Genomic DNA, 22,507 nt, shown 5'->3' with positions numbered 1-22,507 from the left:
GATGAAGCCGCTGCTGTCTGAAGACTGTATTGAAGATGACATGTTAGATCAGCTGGAAGGTGGTGGTTATTTTTTCTCCTCTTTGTTCTGGTGCTCCCACGGCACAGGATCATTTTCATCTGTGTGCGATCCAGTCTCCCTCTCGTGCCAGAACTGCTCCACATCAGGCAAGACATTCCCATCTGAGGGATTGAGGCTAACCCTGTCTACCTCTCTCCCCCCTCCTCCTTGCTCCGGCTGGAGCTGAGCCTCTCTGCTGGGACCCTGGCTGGAGCTCGATCGAAGGCTCCTCTCCCCCTGCAGCTGGCCGGACGTCTCTGGTCTGGGGCAAGGAGACTGGTGAGCTGTGGGGTTGTGAGGTCCAGGTTTTGGAGGAGGTTGTTTGCGCAGGGTGAGGCGCCTCCACAGACCCCTGTAGCCCTCTCTGAACTCCTCGGAGAGAGAGAGGACGATGAGAGGGTTCACCAGGGACAGAGAGAAGGTGAGCAACTGAGCAGAGAGGGTTAGAAGAATGGGAAGAGAGGGGATGAGGGGCTGAGCTCCATCAATTTCTTTCTCTGCTAGATGACGCTCCCAAACCCACACCACCCACTGTGGAAGCCAGAGAATAGCCATGGCCATAGTCAGGCTAAACAGCATCAAGGTGAGCTTCCTGGATCGGATCTGTGTGCGCAGGTTCTGAGTCTTGCTGGAGCGACGTTGGCACTGGCCATAAGCCTTCCAGAAATACATCAGGGCAAAGCTGAGAGGTGCACAGTAGACCCCCAGGGGGTATGCTTTGACGTACACAGACATGAAATGCCGGGCTTGAGGAGGAACTATCAGCACACACACCAGCCCACGGATCTCTCTCTGCAGCGTGGCAAACAGCCAGTGAGGGATGGTGACACAGCAGGCAGACAGCCAGATGAAGAAGAACACCACCAGGATGGTGCCCAGGTGGATGCTCACCTGCTTGGTGGGGTTCGACACGTATCGGTAGCACGCTTTGGCCATGACAGCCACTGTGATGCTTTTCGCCACCATGCAAGACTGGAGGAACCAGTCGGCCGTCTTGCAGACCACCCAGCCCAGATTCCAGCTTGCTTTGGAGTACGAGGCAGCTCTGAAGGGCACCGTGAACACCAGCACCAGTCCGTCACCAAACATCAGGTTGAAGATGAGGGAGTTGATGAGAGATAGTTTGCCTTTATGAGCATTGGAGAATAAGATGACCATCGCAGTGAGATTACAAGCCACACCCAAGACACAGATGACTCCCAGAATAGCTGGCACCAGGATCCTGAGCTCCCCGGGGTCAAAGTGTTGGTACGAGCCACGGTCATTGAATGACCACTTATCTATGGAGCTGTTCACCACTGTCGCATTGTTCCCACTTAACTTATCCATTTCCCCCACAAAAAAAGACAGAGTGCTGTTTTGAGAGGAAAATCTATGAAAAGTCAAGGGAGACGAAAGACGGTTCTGGGTAGAAGATTTCCAAAAATTGCTTTAAAAGATTGAATGTATCTATCTCCAAATCTGAACCTGTTAGAATAATCGCATCAGAGACGGTATCGATCGACGATCAATGATCACAGTGGAGCTCCTGTCTGTCCCCGGCTTTATCCTGAGACACAATGATGCAGCTTCTGCACCTGGTTATAAAGATGCTGTGTGATTGACAGCTGCTGTTCCCAGCTGACAAAATGTGCGTAGAGTACAGCCTCAAGGGGCCAATTAGAAAAACTGTGCATAATGTGCACAGTACGACTGGTGAATGTATTGGATTTCTAATTTGTGTAAATGTTTGTGAATTAGTGGCCATTACAGTAAGGAAGCAGAAAACTAACACTAGAGATATTAATGCTGAAAGTGAAATTCGGCACCATTTTATTTGCATGTTCAATTAGTGTTGATGGTAAATGTTGTCAACTGTAGTCAAGCGATAAACATCTCAGTGCGTGTTATATTTACCGTGAAAGCTGAGTTATCTTCTGCAGTGACGTACTTGGTGGGCAGGAAGAACTACAGGCTATTTCAGCTTCCTTGTTCTCTTTGCGTGTATTTCAGACTGCGAAGTATCTAACAGCAAAAATGGCATCTAAAAATATGAATGCAGAGGATGTTATGGACGAGGATACAGTTACAATGTTTTGGCCGGCTTGGATATTCATTTATGCATTTATGCGAGCAGGAGAATTCCACTTTCTCTGTCAATATAGCGTGCACTGGGGTATCTATTGCTTCAATTGACTACATTTACCATCAACACATGAACGTGGCAAAATTTCCCTTTAACTGTTGATGAAAGATTTTAACCCAGTGTTATTGTAGCAAAGGCATTTTATGATTTTCTACAAACAGAGCATGAAATATAACATCTGAAGCATCCAGAAGGATTTTGTCATTTAGGTTTATTGTATTGTCCTCTGGGCCACATTCCCAATTCCTCAGTCCACTTCATTATCAATTTCCACCATTCCAGATGCCCTCTGACTTTCCCTCCTTCCCCACCACACACCTACACACCTGTTCCCACTTCACTCATTTGCTCTGCAGGTGCCTGGCCTTCCTCACCCACCTCCTCACCTGCATCTCATTCCCTCATCAGCATCTACAGCTACATATACCAGCTCCTTTTCCCCAGTCGCTTGTCAAATCATTAACTTTCAGTTGCCTCGTGTGTTTGCTTTCAAGTCTGTCCAAACCTGTATCTGCCTGTTTGTAAGCTTGTATACCTCAAAATGCATCCTACCTGCCTAGTCTGTCTGCACTTGGCTTCTTCCCCTGCTGCCCCACACTCACCTACACTTGGGGTGGCTCAGCAACCTTTATTTGAAAGATGCATCTCTGCTCTTGCAATGGGAAATTAGTATAATAATTAGTATAAGACAGACTGAGCAGCAAAATCATCGGACTAAACTAAGAACCACTAAGCAGCATCTAGAGCAGACAGTCTAAAATGAAATGACTATAAACAACCTTGGATAACACACACACACACACACACACACACACACACACCACACAACTACTGCAGCCACCGACCCTCAGGCTGAAAATGCAGGTCATTCCCATTCATGGACCAAGTGGCCCATGTGAAGCTTTGTGCCAACCTCCACTAGAGCTCGCGGGGGGTGAACCCTATTTCTTATCTATTTATTTTTAAGCACACGTATTCCTACTGCTGGACACCTTGAAGTATTTTAAGCTGCACTCTGTTGTCTGTCCAGTTATGTATTCTGCACGCACTGATGCTTTTACACAAATAATGGATAAATAACGTTATTTTGAATTTGAATTCAAAGAAATAAAGGACATTTTGATACTGTCAACTGTCCGCTGTGTCTAGTTGATGAAAATGTTGACATGACAGGCTTCTTGTCTTGCGCCGTTTTACTCTTCAACCACAAGAGGGCAGCCTTACATCACAAGCATAAATGACCAGTCAGGATTAAACAGGTATCGCTTCAACAGATGAGGTCCAACAATGCACATTTCGAACTTGCACATCTTTATTCTTTTTTATTCAAAGAAAGTCCAGTAAGCATAAAGACTGCATGGTAATTAATTGCATTTCAATACATTCTGAGCTATAAAAGTTTTTTTTTGTTTCAATTAGTGTCACAAAGGAGGTTGTTTAGAAGACATTACTGTTTAAAGGAATCACACTTAATAATTCCCTGATTTCACAGAGTTCATTTAGACCTTTGACTGCTTTCATTTATGGGAGCTGACTCTTAAAACAAATCTAAGACAAGTGAATATCTCCAAACTGCTCAGAGCCAAATGCTCAAACTCAAGCTGTGGGCTTTCCATGTTACCCATCTTCAGCCAGAGGAGGAACATGGACGGGCACAGCAGCCATCTCAAATCAAACATTTTTAAACCGGCAAAAAGCCAAGTATTTTACTTGCATAGTGCCTCACATGATCTGTAGATGTTCAAATATCAATATGCAGGCTGTCAGTTTCATCAAAATCAGATCCAACACATGCAAAGAAAGCTGTTCAATAATTCGACATGAAAAGATTACGGTTCTCTCATCTACAGATCATTTTCAGGACTATCCAAATAAGGAAAAAATGTGGTGAGGAGTTCAGATTTTTTATTTTTTTGCAAAAAAACTAAATCGATGTGGCTTTGTCGTGTCTCTTGCAAACTGCTGACATCAGACGGCAACGTGATAAGAGCAACAACTACTTTGTACATGTCACAGCGTCATCCCCTGAACTCACAAGCATGTAGCCGGTGCTATAACTGAATCTTGACTACTCTGCTTCAAGCACTTTCTCCACTTGGGACCTCAGTGGAGCTTTTTTTTGTTTTGTTTTTGTTTAAAGAGAAAGAGGGGAGAAAAAAAAAACAAAAAGAAAAATTCCTAAGTTAGCATTTCATTTAAAACATTCACACTCCTGCCTTGTACTCAGTCCCCTCCCCCCTCCCACTCCCACTACATCAAACCCCCACATACCAAAAGAAGGCACCACAGCTTCTAAACAGACTCACTGACCGAGAGAAGGACTCAATAAAACAACATCATTAAATAAAACCATGGACACAGCCTGGTGGGGCTTCATTCACATTACAGACTACAGCCGTCTCACCAGGGAGACACAGAATTGGTACTAGACAGACTGACCCTGATGTGTCACAGGCAGAGAAAGCTCTCAGTTTCTGGGGGTCAGATTAACAGTCTCTTCCTCTTTAGCAGGAACCCTGCAGCAGATTGCGCTGTCCGAAACTTTGCCTCAGTTGCAGGCCGCCGGGCTGATCACATGCGCCGTAGCATGAGCATCATTCAAAGAGAGGGGGCACTGTTGCTACACGACAGTGAGCCACCATCACGTAAGCTAGATTCCTGTCAGTGTGCTCTACTTTATGTTCAGTGCACCCACAACCCCTTTCCTCAGGGTCCAGAGGGCTGCTACATCATGTTTTCATTCATGCAGCAACTCTCTTGTTGCATAAACGCACAGGATTCACTTCTCCAGGTGTTCGCATGGCTAAATAAATTAAATTAGAAGTCACGTTGAAGAATGCAAGTCCATTCTTGATTTCGAGGAGCAATTTTTCCTCAAGTTGCATCCAAGTTGTATCAATCTCCCGCTTCCCACTGTGCATGCTGTCCGCTTTCCCAACTCAGTCAGTGGATACTCTTCTCTGTACTTCCTCAGCAGAGCGGCAGACATAGGGAGAGGAGGAGAAGGATTAGATAAGGGCTCCATCTCTCTCTTTCTCCAGCCCCACCTCTCCCTGCAGCACCTCCCGTGTGGCAGGTCAGGGGTCAGCAGGGACAGGTTGCCCTTTAGTTGACCTTGTCTTGGAAGATGTAGAGGTTGTTGGTGGCGGCTACAGCGATGATGTTCTCATGTGGGTGCCACGTAGTGTGAAGGATCTTCTTGCTGAAGTCTAGGCTGTCCACACTGATCTCATCCTTGCGACGCTTCCCACCTACACACACCTGGAGGACAACAGTCAGGACAAAGAGACGTTAAGATATGAGAGTGTGCAAATGAACACTGATTTTAGTCATATTAAAGCAGTTTTCATTTTTTTTTTTTTTGCCAATTTGGGGCAACAAAACAGACTGTGAAACACAACAATGACATATTATCACCTCATAACGTTGATAGGGAAAACAAATGTGTTACACAGTTGCCAATTTACACTTTCAGAAGAACAGAAATATGTGGCTCTTTAGCTGCTAAATGCTCCACTATGTTTACCAGCTAGTTGCTAAATTTGTCAGCCTGCTGTTCATTGCTGAGCAGGTAGCGCACAGTGAGTTTAGCCTTTTTTTGATGGATCAGCATTCTGCTGTGGCTAGAAATAAAGGGTTGACAAGAGCGGGGAGAGTGAACCAAAACAGTATCGTTGAGGGCTGTGCAACCAAAACAATGAGGTGTTTCACCGTTATCCCTTTCACTTTACAAAGTCATTTGACACATTACTCATATAAAATGATTTGTGCAGCTTTAACCTTCAGAGAACAAGTCATTCGGCATTTGTTTATCATGCATCATGTTTCAACAGCAGGTGTATTTTGATGTGTAGTTTCTGGACACCATCATAATTACTTGTATGGTAACACATCTATGAAGATTACTGTGATCAGAATACCTAAAAATACTAAAATTTGAAGCCAAGTGGAGGCCTGTTAAGTTTTCCTCAATAGTAAAGACACCCTGGCAAAGTAAAACAGCCAATCCAGCTGCCTTAAACATAGGACTTCCAGATATCAGGTCACTTGTACTGATGAGCAGCGGCGCACCTTGCGAGGCTTGAGAATGGCTCTGGGTTTGCTGTTCTCTCTGGACGCTTCCAGTGTGACGTCTCGTTTAGTGTTCCGGTCAAACATTCGGAAGAAATTGTTGTAGGAGCCAGTCATTATGACACTGAGGAGGAGCAGAGAAGAGCGGAGGGTTATTGTGATGTACAGATGCATGGACGAATGGATGGATGGATGGATGCATAAGAAATTAATCTCACCTGTCCGACCCATTCCAGACACACTCAAACTTGTCAAAGATGCAGTCGTTCTCATACAGAGAACAAAGTTTGCCTCGTAAATAATCGTGAACCTGAAAAACAAAAGAAAACATGGATGTCTAAGGCGCTTGGTGGATGATGATCACACTTTTCCAGCATTTAAACTTCGTCACATTGCCATTCAAGCATAAGCTGCTCCGCCATATGCTCTGCTTTCAGTAATCCCAGATCCTGGAGCTGGTGACCTACGCTAAGATACTAGGCAGCAGGTGGAGGCGGATCTGGAATTGGGCGGAGAATCCCTCGAGACCAGCTGATGGTCTTATCAATCATGACCTGCCCTACGATGGCCCCTGATCACACAGGGAGGATGTGACCCCGGTGACCACACAGGGGGTGGTTTTGCCCTTCAGGTTGCAACAGCATCGCAGCTATCTGTCTCTTTACGGACAGTGGGCTCAATAAGCCCTCCTGGGGTAATCGCTGAAGATGACACGGTTACAGATTGGCAGGGTGACAGTGAAACAGGATTATGTTGCGTTATTAGTCTGAAATCAATACGTTTTGATTTGGTCTCAGCCTATTTGCTGCCTTCACCAGCTGTTATCTTTGGCGCTTTCAAACTGTCCAGCAGGAGCACAAAAGCATGATGAAAGCTCACCTGGTACGTCTCTAGCGGTTTGTTCTCCATTTGAAGGTCCCACACCTTGACAGTGAGGTAGTCCCTTGTCATCAGGTAGCGCCCGTTGTGGCTGAACTTCACGTCAGAGATGGATGAGATGATTTCAGAGAAGAAGGAGCGAGTGGAGGGATCCTCTGGCTCTTCAAAGTCTGCGAGAGAAACAACAACAAAAACGAGTTATCTCCTGACAGATAAAACACTGTAGGAGGTCACTGGTTAAAAGAGATGTTCGTCCTGCCGCAAGTCTTTTAATCAACAACAGAGAGAAAACACAAATTTTGTTTGGGGAAGTGGGGGCTGTCATTAGCTAGCGTTAACAGCCACAACAATGCCGGGATGCTGAGTTTGCTGCTGCAGCTGCATCTCTTCACAGTATTATTTCTCTGTGTGTTTAGGGAGACAGTCGTGGGTCAGCATGCTGGGTAAATATTGGTTATGATTCATATTGATTCTGGCAGCTGCTGATCTGTGTGCAGGCCAGCACGCTGGGGATGAGAGCCAGGCATTCCATCGTTAGCTGTCAAGTTATTGTTCCTCCTCCTCTTTTCCTCCCACCCTTCCTCTCCTCTCTGCTCTCCATCTCTCCAAATATCCCCCCACCATTCTCCCCCTCCCCTCCCCTCCTCCTCAGCTGAGGCCTGGAGAATAGCTCTGTGAAGTGTCAACGGGGAGTCTAACAAGGGATGCAGCATGAGAGATGAAAAAATGGGGGGATGAGGAAGGGATAAGAAAAACAAATCAATGTCAAAGTGCTGGGCCCATTTGAGCCCCGCTGGATTTGTGTGTGTGTCAGTGAATGTTTATGTATACGTGGGTGTGTGCAAAATGTGATTGTGTTTATATGAGTGTGTGTATGTGTGTGTGTCCCTGCCCTCCCTCCTGGTGTATAATAGGGTCCCTGGGGAGTCAGCATGGGGGCTTTTTGGTCCCTCTCCCTCTGTCCTGGGGCTCAGCGCTTGGCAGTCCTCCCCTATCCCTTCATCCATCCCTCCATCCATCCTCATGCTAACGCTGATTGATACCAGCGGCCTCCCAGATTTACAGGTATGGCAGGGGATACAGTATGACTGTGTGTGTGTGTGTGTGTGGATGTCAAGGGAAGGAGGAGCTGTGTGTGTGTGGGAGGGAGGGCATTATACATCGCTCTGAGCCATAGGCGTTCATGTTGTGAGACAGTGGGTCAGTATTAACAGACCTGTCCTGAGGCTAATGAGAGCACCTGCCTACTCTGTGAGTGCATCTGTGTGCACTGTAAGCACTTGTCAAGTAAAGGCACGTACAATCAGAGAGCAGCTGTGAGTACCACAAGTTAGAATTAACTCCAAAGTAGAAGCATTTTCTTATTTCGCCCCCCAAAATAAATGTAAAACTCAACAGGCCGTGTTGGCGCACGGTCCAGTGGGCGCATCAATACGTCTGAGGAAATGATTGACATTATTGAACAACAAGGTGTGTCCATGAGGGACTAATGTGATTGCTCTTAAGCCATTGATTTCCCAGTGAAAATGTCAATGTATTCATTATTCATTCAACCAAGGTGCACGCATGTGATGTTAAGCTTTAGAGAAGGCCATCCATTGTTTGGAACACATGGGGAGAATTATTGATGGGTTATCAGTCCTGATTTATTGAGCAGGGGGAAGTCTGCGTGTCACTGCCACACAAAGGTGGAGCTGAAGAGCGCTGAGTGTGAATTTGCAAACAAGTATTTCTGTTTTTTCCTGTTCCATCATTCTGTACCCCCCCATTTTCTTTAAAGCTTATCATACTGTGAGGGAAAATCAGTTCCATAATTATACACTGGTTCTATTGTTTTTTTTAGACTCAATATCCAAAAGTGACTGATCTAATGGTGAAAGAGAGTTCATTAAAATAAAATAAAGATTCAGCTCATGGCAAAGGTGATTTTATGCAGAAGCTCTCTAGAAACAAGACTTTGAAGTAATTTTTAGATGATAGAGTAGGGATATAGATATATATTCATATAAGTATTCAGTGAATATAGAGAATACTGTAAATATACAGAATATATAACAGTTAAAGAAAATGTGAAAAAGTCTTTGCTACAATCCAGCTAATTCTGTTAACCAATAAACAATGAGGCATAAATGGAATAAAAAAAATAGTTAACACAATAATATAAATGAAAAATCTCTAAAGATAAGTACTGGCTCCTCCGTGTCACTCTTTTCTCATTTTTCCCATGATACACTCTAAAGATACTCACATTTGCAGTGTTTGTCACAGAGCGCTGCCTGTCTCATGTCACACAGACGTATTGAGCCCTTGCTGCTGCTGTAGGCAAAGGTGTGACACTGCTGGGGATGAAACTCTGCTGAGGTGATCACCTCCGTCAGCTCCTCCATGTTGGCTGGTTTAATGTCCACAATGTCTGAGAGATAGGCACTAAGGAACAACCACACTGTGGGCATTTAGTGGACAAAACACATTTTTATGCAAACAAAGATGGCTCCTAAACATAAATAAAGGCTCAGGTATCAGGATACTGAAGCTGCGGTCGGTGATCTCCAGGTTCCACAGGTTCACCCTGAGGTCGTCGGTGGAGATGAACGTCTGTAGGTCGGAGTTGACAGAGATGGAGTTGATGTGGTAGGTGTGGGCATTGCTGAATACGCGCCTGGCTGTAGCCTCAACCATCAAGTCCATAGGCTGCAGTACAGGCACCTAATGGAGAAAACAGATTGGGAGTTAAAACAGTTAGAGAGGGGAAAAGGAGAAACACAGAAAAATATGCAAGAAAAGGGCTTTGATGTATTTTGTAACACTGATTCAACATTTTGTGGACTTTGATGCTGGTTTCCTGGAGGCCGTCTTAGATATTTATCTGTGTATGCATGAATGTTCATGCACATGGTTGTTCGTGTGCATGCATTTTGTGTGTGTGTGTGTGTATATGCTGAATATGTATGTGTGTGTGTGTGTGTGTATCTGAACTACAACTAGATGACTCTAGGGATTCATATGACATTTACGCCACAAATCTTAATGAAACAGAGACAGTGACTGAGGTGCTTCGGGGCTGTTTGATGAGCTGCTTCAATCAGACTGAGAATATCTGTTTGCTACACTGGTACTCGGTGATCTCACCTCTCTCTCTCCCTCCCCCTCTCCCTCTCTGTCTCTCTCACATGTAAGTGCTGAAGAAGTCACTCCTGTTCTCTTGTTTGTGTGTGTGCAAGAAAGAGAGAAAAGAGAGGAAACGAAAGAGGTGGTGAGAGAGACGGCCCGAGGGCATCGCCAGGCCCTGCTGAGGAATGATAACTGAACTCTGCAGAATTAAGATGGGCTCACACATACACAAACACACACACACACACACACTTACACACAGTGCTGCACCGGCTTCAAAGACGCCCAGCACCAGTCTGCATGCAGCCCCCCGTTGGCCAGATAAAACCCAGACAAAGAGAGAAGGGAGGGGAGCGAGAGAGGAGAACAAATCGACTGCTTCTTCCCTTTTTCTCTCGTCCGTTGCTGGCACTGACAGAGAGACATGGCAGCCCAGCAGGCTGCTGTATCTCCATGGGTGTCACTTCATTTCCATGTCTTTCACTGGCTGTCCAGAGAGACATGGACCGTATTAACCCATAACCCCCAACACTGACACTTACACTGTTCAGCTTGCTCCTGCACCTTTTGAAATTACAGATTCTCTTAAAGCAGGTAAAACAGAATATTTCAAATTTAGATAGTTGTGTCTTAAAAAAGTAACAAATACTCTTTTCACAATGTACAATTTTAAAGCAGTTTCCTTAACAAGGAGAAACTGGATGATGGACTTTACATGATACAAAGAGAATTAATTTTTTGATTTTTGGGCTACATTTTGGAAACAGTTTCTCCCCTCCTTTCGTCCTCCACTTTCTCCCCCCGCGCTGATTTCACAGCCTCTAAACAGGATTGCCACAGTCCCGGCCCGTCCTCCAGGTTGCTATGATCCCCTGGCCAGCCAGACAAAGAGGGACAGACACGCTGAACACAGCACTAATCTACTATGGCAGACACACACACACACACACACACACAGTGTTATGTGCCTGCCTGCTTTGTGTGGAAATTAAAGAGGTAGTGGAGTGATAAGAGGGGCGGTGGGGGGTGACAGACAGAGAGGATGATTCCTTCATGGTCTTCACCTCAGTGCTCATATCGATCAGTCATTCTCACTCTCCTCTGCAAGTGTGAGTTTACAATTATCCAACCACTGTATGTTTGCTGGTGTTAGAGTCATTTTTCAGACAGTGAGCATATGTTCTACAGGCACTGTAAAAGGGAAACTGTATCAACTTTGACAAACATAGTGCAGCCACACAGTATGTGTTGGTAAGAAGTTTACGCAGGATTAAAGGCGATCATAGGATAATGACTGAATGCTACATTTTGATTTAATCAGCTTATCTGAGCTGTACTTATTCAGACTTCAGACTACTCCATGTGCAAACTGCGGATAGACCTTTGTCACAGGAAACAATTTGACATGAAACAGCAGCTAAAGCACAGGTGCTAACTCAAAAATGAATGATGGCTGAATTCCATTTAGCTGCTTCGGTCTCAGAGTCCTGGTATTATGCATGCTGGTTCAACACCTGTGGTCTCCTACTATGACGAAATGTCTGCTATGATTATGTTTTTTTATAAACATGCTTTTCTAAAATTTCTAAAACACCAATTCTCACTGTGCTTTTCCTGATGTGTTAGTTTGACATTTTGGGAAACACACTAATTTGCTCCAAACATGAGAATGTGAAATTATTTAGATAATTCTTTGTGTTACCACAGAAATCAGTAGAGGATTATTTTCCGTAGGTTCTCATAGACATACAATCCATATGCAATCAAATATATAAAATTAAAATATATATATATACTGTGTAATATCACAGACCATAATGCTTTTTACAGTACTGCTTTATATACAGTTCACGGGGCACTTTGCAGATTTAAAATGATCTACTTTTATCAAATATCTATGGAAATAGAGCACGTTTTCATATTTCACATTTATAGGACACCATAGGACAAAACATTGCTATTGCCGTCTTATAAGTGTTCTTTTTCTACCTCTATCTCTAAAAGAGATCTGAAAGGATATCATAAGACACATAGCCGTTTCCCTGGCTCCATGTGACATTTTGGGTGGTGTTGGACCTGATCCAGAGTTTTGTGTGACCTCTTACCCGTAGCGAGGTGATGGTCGATGGGTTTCTGATCCGTCCATCTTCATCCTTCAGGTTGTAGCCCTCTGGACGCTTGTCTCTCTCGCTGATTTTCCACAGCTTCACTGTCTTGTCTGTGGCGAACACATCACACAAACTACAGTTAGATCATGGCTCACTACAGTGAATCTCAGATACAAGATGGATGCAGGGGGGTTGGGCAGACAATCTGGCATGTAGCTGGGCAGGAGCCAGCGAGAATGATGAATGGCAGCTCCTGTGAACATTGTGATGTCGCTGATATCAATCTACAAGTTGACTACATTTCCCTGCTGCAGTGTACGCTCCCCCTGAAAAAGCCATCTGGACGCTTTTCAATTCTGCATCACACAAACACCAGTTACATCTCATCTTCTCGGTCTAGTGAAGGGGATGGCGGTGGCGGCGGCAGTCAGGTTGTTGCCTGTTTTTTTCTCTTTTAATTTCCGCTGTGAATATTGGTGTCAGAGCAGCGAGGCCATCTCCACAGGACCCTCCACCATCTGCTCCAGCCACCGCTAGCACTTCTGTAGCAGCCATGCATGAAGCCCGCAATCTGCAAGACGTCTCTCTGCTGATGTGTGTGTGTCCGTTCGAGTAAGCATGCATATATGGTGTGTGTGCACTGGCACATACTTTGATGTGTGTGCGTGTGTGTGTGTGCGCTCTGGCTGTGGCAGCCATGCATTAAGTTCTCAATCTGGAACACGTCTGCTGGTGGCAGTTGCTAAATCAAGGGAAACACCAATACATTCACACAAATAGTAAAAAAGACATTTTCATGTGATAACGTATCCTTTTACTGACCATCCTGCAAAGCAAGGAATGAGTCACGCCTTTGGTCGATGCTGTTGTTGACTGACAACAACACAACGCCCACACGTAAACACATTCCCATGACAGATTAAGGGTGTCTTTGACTGTTTTGCCACTGGTGTTGCTCCTACTGACCGTTTGTGGAGAGCAGGAAGTAGGCGGCGTTCTGCTGAGGAAGCCATTTGATCTTGTTGATCTTCTCCTCAATCTCCAAACTCTTCAGGTAGTCAAACTCCGGCTCGTGGCTCTGGAATGTGCTGTAAACATTGTACTCCCCTCTGCGTTGGGGCTGGCTCTTACTCTGCAAGACGAAGCCAGAGAGAGAAACACTGTGAGGGACTGACCTGTTTGACTCTAGAGGATTAAAAAAATGTTTCACACAAATGTGCTACAGAGACCAGATGTGTAAATGTACCTTAACTCCCCTTAAATAGCTTCAAGTAGCCATGTTAGCTGCGGATTTATTATGTCCAAACACTTTCAAAGCTAAGGACATTTCCATCAGCATAAGTTTTACTTATTTTTTCGTCCTAGCTAGCAAACATTAGCATGCTAACATGCTAAAGTATGATGGTAAACATTGTACTTGCTAATTATTAGCATGTTAGCATTGTCACTCTGAGCTCATTAGCATGCTACTGTTAGCATACGTTGTTAGCATCAGCACAGCCTCACAGAGCTGCTAGCATGGCTGCAGGTAAATGTGCTTTTGTTTGCTCTCTTCCTTGCAGCTATATGGCACATTTACGATGAATTGAAATTCAATTCTAAGATATTTTTATGGGTGCTTCATTACATGAAATGCAAAATTCTAGATGCAGCCTGCACCATTTGCACATATTTCTCTGCAATTCAGTGTGAAATATTTTTCATCATCTGGTATTTATCGTTTCTTCAGTAGAATTCAGAATAAATTTGTGTGCTTTTAATTTATGTTGATGTGCCCCACCAAAGTTCCTAATTGAGATTTTTTTAAGATATTACTGCTGAATTTCCAGCCAGCAATCCTTTTTTTGAAATAAACCCATTTACTAGCTAGTTATCTTAAAGCAAACGATCCAACTTTGATAACGTTTCAAGACTGTCAAATCCGCTCAGCAGAAGGGCAGCATCATTAGTGTTGCATTGTTGGCATTTCCTACCTCCTGCTCCCTCTGGAAGACAACCACTCTGCCTCCTTTATCCCCGGTGGCCAACAGCTCCCCCGATGAGTTAAACTCCACCGTTGAGATAATGTCAGCTGCAACACAGGAAGCAGAGCAGACAGGCGGAGAAAATGTCAGTGAGGACGTGCAAAAAAGCTGTCAAGGTATCAGTCGGACAAAAGGAAAGAGCTTTCAGTGAGATCTGGTAGAGTGACTTCTAGAAAACCTGTCAGGGGAAGGGAAGGGGAATCTCGGGACAAACCCTCAGAGGACTGTCTGACATAGATACCCTCGTCTGATGAAATATTGGTTAAGAAAAGCCACTGGATGAGTCACTGCATGATATCAACTAATTCAGCCCCTCGTCTGATTGAAGTGAGCCAATCGGTGCCATTTAATTGCACTCCTGCTTTTGAAAGGACGCCGCCGCCACTCTAATAATGCCATTCACCTCTCCCCTCCTGGCTGCAAGACCCCGTGCTGCTCAGTGACTCCTCTGCTCCTTCGTTAAAAAACACAGTCATAAACCTTTAAACCACTTCTTCGCTGCTGATATATGTCAATGCATGTGAGGCATACTTTTCAACTTTCAGTCACTGCAGTACACCAAAAGGATGACAAACATCTAACAGCAGTAAGACAAAATTGCTCCATTTCCATTGTAAATTATGTCTGTGCATAGCCACAGTTTCACCATAAGTAAATAACAGACACCTACCCTTAAGGTAGCTTCTCCTCTCCTCCTCAAAGACATACATCTGCCTGGATTCAGGAGAGGCTAATGGTGACTGTAATTATTATACAGCCCTGGGCTAAAAAGACAGCATAGTATCTGTCACACACACATGCACACACACACACATACACACACACACACACCACAGCAGTGGCTAGCCCTCTGTTTAACAGTAACAATAATATTAGACAGACAGAGAAAGAGAGAGAGCTTGTTGTTTTGTACCCCCCACGCCCTCTGTGGACCTGCTACTGGTGGAGCGCTGAACAGGAGAGGGGAATGTTGCTATGGAGACCGTTTCCATCTCTAGCGGCAGTCGGAGGGGTGTATATGTGTGTGTGTGTGTGCCAATAGCTCTCAGACTTAGTTGCTGATGCTAGCTGTAATTCAGCAGACAGAGCGAGTGCTGCAATAGAGTGAAAACCTGCTACTGCATCTGGGGGAGTGTGTGCAGTTCAATGCAGCACACAACTTCAGACAATACGGTCCCTGTAGACAAGCTCATCTCTTCACACAAAGCTGCTGTACATGGTGGAAATGACTAAGCGTCATGTCTTCAAATGTGTGTGTGTGTGTGTCCACTCCTTGTCTCATTTAATTGTTGAAGAAAGGCCACAGAGGGCTTCTTTATGACCATGTGCTGATAATGACATGAGGTAGGGGGTGATCTTTATCATATTTGAGTCTAGAAACTAATAATATTTCACAGAGAAGACACACTCTGACCTAATTACAGCCTGGGAGTACCCCACTGACACACCATATTGTCGCATACACTTTCACAAGCACACACACGTACAAAAAAAAAGGGCGATACAGTTATCTCTCTTTCTGTATTTGCATGCACAGAGATGTGTAGTGCAATCCCCCCAGGCACACACACACACACACACACACACACACACACACACACAATAGTGTCTTGACACCATAATGCCCAAAAGCTACTGGTGTGAATCGAATGGAATCGGCTTTGCAGTCAGCATTCTTGAATCAAAGCTTTTCTCTCTTTTTCTCTTTTTGTCCTTTGTACTCCCTCCCCCCCTTCTTCGCTCTCCTTCCCTCATCATCAACACATTAAGTCACTGAGGAGAAACAGTAATTGATGGATGCCATTTAACGAGTTTACACACGGATACATCCTTCAATCATCTCACTGAATGGAGAAGCTAGGAGAGCCAGTGAAGCTGAAACTGCGCGTAACATGATGGAATGCTTCCCGAAATGAGTTTTTCCTCATGCAAATGTATTCAAACCAGGCGAGGCAGTCAATTCACCCACAGCTACTCACAGACTTGTGTTCAAACGGCAACACACAGTTTTTTTGTTTTTCAGATAAAATTTCATTACAAGGATGAAATTGATTAGCAGCGGAGTCACAGGTGGGCGAGGTCTCTGCAATGATTTCCGCTTGGATCGCATCAGATTTTTTATTACGTGGGCATCAGACAGTTCAAGGTGGACTGGAATTAGCAGCAGGCTGGTGATTCGGCTGATCAAATGTGTACTTACTCTCTCTCTCTCTCTCTCTCTCACACACACACACAGCTTCATCAGCAGACCATAACCAGATGAAGCCCATAAATCCTGTGGCCAGCCAGGTCTGACACAGACAGGTCAGCGCTTCTTGATGCATCAGATGGATGCTCGAGATAACACACATCCATCACCAGTAATAACACAGACAAGCCTTTTGGCCTGCTGCTCTGTGCGTAACTACGACTGAAATAAAAAAAGAACAGACACAGCTCTTATTTGTTGCTATTCACCAATCTGAACCTCAATAACCCCCCCTCAGCAATGCAATATAGAAATAGGAGTCCAACCAATTGGATGGAAACGTAGATATGCATTGATTCTGGAAAGAAAACCACGCACGTGTAGCCAGAAACACAGGGTGGGGAGCGAGGTTATTGAATGTATTTATAGACGCCTGAGCATGCAACATCTATCACGCATACCAGAGAGGGCCACTGAAAGGACTGAGGAGAGAAATTTTGGGGAGGGAGGTTTGTTGCTCTAAGTAGGTCAATAAAAGCTTGTACAGTGAGTCCCATCGGCACAGACACAAGCAAACACCAAAATAGGAGCACCCTGGCTAACCTCTAGACAACATATAATCCTGTCAGGGGTGAAAAAAACAAAAAAAACCAAAACAAACTGAGGCTTGATCCTGTGGCGTTGGAGTGTTGTGTAAGACAGATGGACCCAAAATGGTGTGACTGCATGGAAAGCTAGTTGCGTAAGTGGAGTGCAGTAATTCCAGGTAGAGGGAGGGATGTGAGCAACATGGTGTCGTGTAAATGCTTTGTTAGCGATAGACGAGGAGAGGAGAGGATTACAGCACTTGTGCTGAGCTGCCTGCGTCAAAGGATCAGGCTGGGGGATAATTCAGGTCCATTCTCGCACTTTCTTTCACTCGCCACTCTCGTTGCTTCAATCAATGATATGTATCAATCTTTTTTTTGTTTTTTAGGAACATGAACACACGCGTGCGTATAACACAAGCTCTGCACGCCGAGGGCCGAGCGCTTTTTGGATTCACCATATCTGTGTTGAATAAGCAGCTGATAACAGCTCCATTTCAGACAAGCAACAATGGAGATCAATCAAAATTTTAAATAAACCCTGCTACCTACTGGTCTGGTACCCAGCTGTATGATTAAGGGTTTATTAGGCTTTATTAGCTGCACACAAAGCAACAGAGCACAATGCAGCTCTCTTCATCTGAAGAGCATGACTCTTTGTAAGATCTGGAGTGAACAAGCTAATTAACCTGGTTTCTCCAGGATCAGCCCCTTGAGAATGAGACAGAATGAGTGTGTGTGTGCGTACTCTTTCTTTTTTTGTGCGTGCGTGCTCGTGCGCTCTTGCTTTTCTGTATCCCCACACTCCAGGGAGTTGAGGGTGAAATGGGCGAGACGTGTTACTGCTTCACTTCTCACACTTCATTAACACTTCGCCGTGGCACACATCTGACTACAGACACAATACAGGACAGGACGAAACGAGAAGAGGTCGTGAAAAGCAGCGAGATCAGCAATCGATTTCCTGTGCGCACGAACACCAAGAAGGATCCTTCCAAACGCTTGTTATTTGGTATTCTCTTAGAAATTGAAGATGCAGGAGGGGGGGTGGAGGGAAAGCGGGGGTGCATAGAATTATAATCCACCACCAAAACAAAAGCTCTGTCTCTATCTGCCTGTCTGTGTTGCTTTGGTGAAATCCCTTTCATCTTCCCATTTTCAAGGCTGGAGTGAATCAAAGACCCGATGGCTGCTGTACAGATTCTGTATCTACAGTGACCTTATCACCAAAACATGAAAGATTCCGAGTGACGCCGCTTCCTCGACAGGACGCAGGAATTAGCTATCAAAACTTACAAATGTACCCCATTATTAAGTCCAGAAAGGTCAAACACTGCGCAGCCTTCAGGCAAGCAGTGCAACCAATGACCCACATAAAGAACATCTATCACAGCAGCACCTCAAATCTACTGACCAGGAAGCCAGTTGAGAAACAGTATATTTTTGTAATCATCCTACAGTAGCAACACCACGGGTACTCTTTAATAAATTCTCATTAAATTTTCATGGAGCTGCAGACTTAATAAGAAGCTAATCAGGGGATGAAAGCAGCTGCTGAATAAGGAGTGTGACTCGCCCCAACTTCACAGCTTGCCATTAAGCATCCCGCCACCCCCACACCACCCCCATACACACACACATAGACATTATCTTTCTTGCGCTATGTGCCGAGGCGGGGTTCGACGTTTTTGAGTGTTTCGTAGTGAATAATGGATGGGACCTGGGGGTATGGTGGGCTAAGTCTTTTTATGCCGGGGTCCTAAAGTGTGGCCCCAGGCCGTTTGCCTTGGCACAGAAAACCAGCCGCTGCTCTGCTCTCATCAGCAGCTGCAATAAAGGCTGCAAGCTCTCCGTTACGGGACTGCATCAGTATTCAGCAGGGGGCTAGAGGGGTCACATCACACACAAGCTTGTACTCGCATCAGACAGATATATAAGCAGCAAGGCAGAAAGAGAGAGAATGGGAGGAAGAGGGGGTAGGGTAGAGAACGAGGAAGGGATTACATGTCCTACCAATAGATCTTTAGGTCATTGTTCCGGTGGCTAAATTGTAAAGGAGCAGAAATCAATACCAAAGCAGACATTAGGTTAGGTCCTGTCTCACAGCGAGGGAGCTATTTACATTTTTAGTGGTGGTGTTCTGCGATTTGAAAATCTCATCCATTATAGAAACATCCAAGGTGCACATTATGACAATTAACTGAGGCCCACGTTGTAGGAGCGTAACAGTCCATTGACTCAACACACACTGATACACACAGCTCCAGTGAGACACAAACCATCCATCCTAACACCATTAGTGGTGTGTCATCTGCAGGCGCTCGGTGAATGCAAATCAGGCTGTAATGTCATTTTCTTTCATCTAGACAACAACAATGTCTCTGGAAACTTTGCTTTAAGGGTGAGAAGCAGTGAATGAATGTCCAGCAGTTTCACACACAGCGTGTGCATGTAATGTACACACACACACACACACACACAGAGTCAACGTAACCACCTACACACCCACTGAAGCGTGGGATTGGTGCAAGCCAAAGGTCAGTGTGAGTGACATCATTAAAATGTGACATCATTAAAGTATCCTGCTACTGTGGGCAAGCATAGCCTGAGGGAAATCCCTACCAGGGACTTCTGTGTGTATACGTGTATATGTGTGTGTGTGTGTGTGTGTGTGTGTGTGTGTGTGTGTGTGTGTGTGTGTGTGTGTGTGTGTGTGTGGTCTGAATGGACCAGGCCTGATGGAACATGTGCACTTTGGTGGATTTATGGGGAAGGGCGATGGAGCCAGACACCGGCCCGTATGATCTTTGGCTGCAGACTGACTTCATACCACTTAGAAGACAAGGCCAGAGAGTGAATAGGCACAAACACACACACACACACACACACTCATTCATGATATGTGAGGTGTGACGATCAGTCATAAATTACAGCAATAAAAAATAACAAAAGTAGACACTTCTTGTGTGAAAAGCACAGATGGGCAGCAGACCAGACAGTTCTTTGCTTTAAGGAGACACATTTTACACCCTGTGTAACTCTCATCCACTTTGTCCTGATCAAATGAATGAGACAGAGTGAAAGAGTGAGACAGAGAGGAGCTGTAAGAGGAAGATCCCCTACTGCTCTTCATCTCAGCGCACAAATCAAACAAAGGTATCCATCACACCCACTCCCACCCCCACTCTACTTCTTCCCCGCTCAGAACCAGTGACTGTGTGTTTAACAGTGACAGGGAATCATCTGTAAGCGCAGGAGCGGAGCAAATGATGATGCCCTCCCATATTGTAAAGAAAAATAACAAAAACCATTGAGGAAAGCAGGCGGACAAACTGTGACAATGAGACTTTCTGCCTTCTGAGCCTTGACTTTGTCTCTCCTCCAACCTGCAGTGGCGTCAGTAACCTGAGCTGATGGCAAATGGAAGAAGCTGGGGAGGCTCTGACCCACCCTGCAGCCACACATACCCTCCAACAACCTCCGTGTACCCTCCACATCCCTCTGTCCGTTCTAGTCTGTTCAATTCTGATCATGTGCGAAGACGTCCTATTTGATCATCTAATTTCACACTTAGATATGTTTCTTTTTTGTCGGATTTTCTATTTTCAAACCTCATGGTAAGTGGGTGGTGAAATGTCTCTGGTGTGAAAGAATTAAAGGCTGCAGAGATTATTATTAAAGTGGCTACACTGAAAAAAAAAATACAATGCTTCAAACTGAACAACAAAGACCACTGACTGTACTTATTACAAAGGCCTGTACAATACCTAATCAGGAACACAGACCCACCACATATGCACATAGAAGTTGATTGAAATCTTGTATTAGTCTGTGATAAAACAGGTATGATGTGTAATAAGTAAGGTATGAATAAAACCCTCAGAGTTTTTATTATCTTACTGATATCAGCACAGCAGTAAATGTCCATAACCAATCTGCATTACCGGTAAATGGAGACAGAGGTTATAATGAGATTAATGGAAGCTTTTACCTATAAATCAATGTTTTATGTTGATCAATGGTCTAAGCAGCTTGCAGAGGACAGGTGGAGCTGATTGGTGGAACATAAGGGAACCATTAAGCATCAAACAGTTAACAGGCCGATAATCTTGAGGCTGATGTGTGGTCAATGAGGAGGAAACACACACATGTGCAGGAGCAGCATTTATGGCTGTGGGGCGGCAGAAAACAGCTTTTGTTCAAAGGTCCAGATATGAGCAAGTACAGTAAAGATACAATGTGTGTGTGTGTGTGTGAGAGTGAGAGAGAGAGATATCCATATTTCAGTGTGCTGCCTCTTGAAATTAGGCCACCTTCTCTGTCTCTGTGTTGCAACTAAACACAGAATGAGAAATGTACATTTTTTGTCATCATTAATTCAGCATTTTTAACTCCATCACATGTTCACCATAGACTCCAGCTGTACTGGAGGCTTTATTCCACTGCTGCTCATAGTCCAAAGAGATTAAAGCCCTGATTCCCCGTCAGGTCAGGGTGATCATCCTAAAATAGCAGGTACGATGGGAAAGCCGCCTCATTGTCTCTTGCTGTCTAAACCACTGACTAATCTAAAGCTCCATGTTATGTTAAATGAATAGAATATTTGTCTGATACCCTTATTGCAGCTTAAACTGTGTCTGAGGTCAAATGTGCTTTTTATGCACTTCACGGTGGTCAAACAGTGCCACTATAAAGCCTGATATAAAGACATGTGTTTATATCACCCAGGCCTGTTACAGTGAGCCAATTTTACAGTGATATTTCCTTATTAGTTTATTATTTTCTGGCTCCTTTAATATTCCTCTACAGTGACTTCTTCTTGCTGTGATAGTAGCATCCCTCTAGCTACAGCCTCAGGTCATTGTGCTTTCCTTTTCTTTTTTCTCAACATAATCAGGTTGAATACCTTCGGTTGCATAGTTGTGGTCGCGAAGGAAGCTGTTGTTGATTTTCCGGGTGTCACTCTCCTCCTCCATTGATAAATCGGCTGGTTCGGGATCCTGAAAGCGGCAGACCTGCTCCCATCCTGCCCGGTACCGTCAGCAGGCGCGCTGTGGGACCAGCGGGGGGCCTGTCATGGCTCCAGATCTCCGGTGTAATCAACACAATCTCGATCAAATGCCTGTGATGATGATGCTGATGATGGTGGGGATGAAGATTATGATGATGATGATGATGATGATGATGATGATGATGAAGTACGGGCAGGTCCTGTCCACACCTCAGGACGCATCCAACCGCTCACCGTCCGCGACGCAGTGACAGTGCCGATTCCAGCAGTGGATTTAAACCCCTAATTATGACACCGCATTAGGTCCTCTGGTTCAGATCATTGATCGAGGAACGCGTATCTC

The 22,507-nt window shown here is 44.8% G+C and overlaps 2 protein-coding genes across 2 annotated transcripts; both read right to left on the bottom strand.

Annotated features, from left to right (window-relative positions):
* Positions 1–66: 66 nt before the first annotated feature.
* Positions 67–1,389, bottom strand: gpr151 (G protein-coupled receptor 151). The gene has a single exon (XM_070837464.1). The coding sequence runs from the start codon at positions 1,387–1,389 to the stop codon at positions 67–69; it is 1,323 nt and encodes a 440-aa protein (XP_070693565.1).
* A 3,145-nt stretch (positions 1,390–4,534) lies between these two features.
* On the bottom strand, positions 4,535–22,129 carry ppp2r2ba (protein phosphatase 2, regulatory subunit B, beta a). Its single transcript, XM_070836581.1, has 10 exons — positions 22,060–22,129; positions 14,328–14,425; positions 13,321–13,486; positions 12,352–12,464; positions 9,664–9,841; positions 9,384–9,548; positions 7,136–7,305; positions 6,475–6,566; positions 6,257–6,380; positions 4,535–5,446 (listed from the first exon to the last, which is right to left on the bottom strand). Exons 1-10 carry the CDS (start codon positions 22,127–22,129, stop codon positions 5,291–5,293), a joined length of 1,332 nt encoding a protein of 443 aa, XP_070692682.1. The 3' UTR covers positions 4,535–5,290.
* Positions 22,130–22,507: the final 378 nt, after the last annotated feature.

This window comes from Pempheris klunzingeri, chromosome 9 (assembly GCF_042242105.1).
Source record: "Pempheris klunzingeri isolate RE-2024b chromosome 9, fPemKlu1.hap1, whole genome shotgun sequence".
NCBI lineage: Eukaryota > Metazoa > Chordata > Actinopteri > Acropomatiformes > Pempheridae > Pempheris > Pempheris klunzingeri.
Note: the sequence above shows the minus strand (reverse complement) of the source record. Positions and strands in the feature narration are given on the sequence as shown.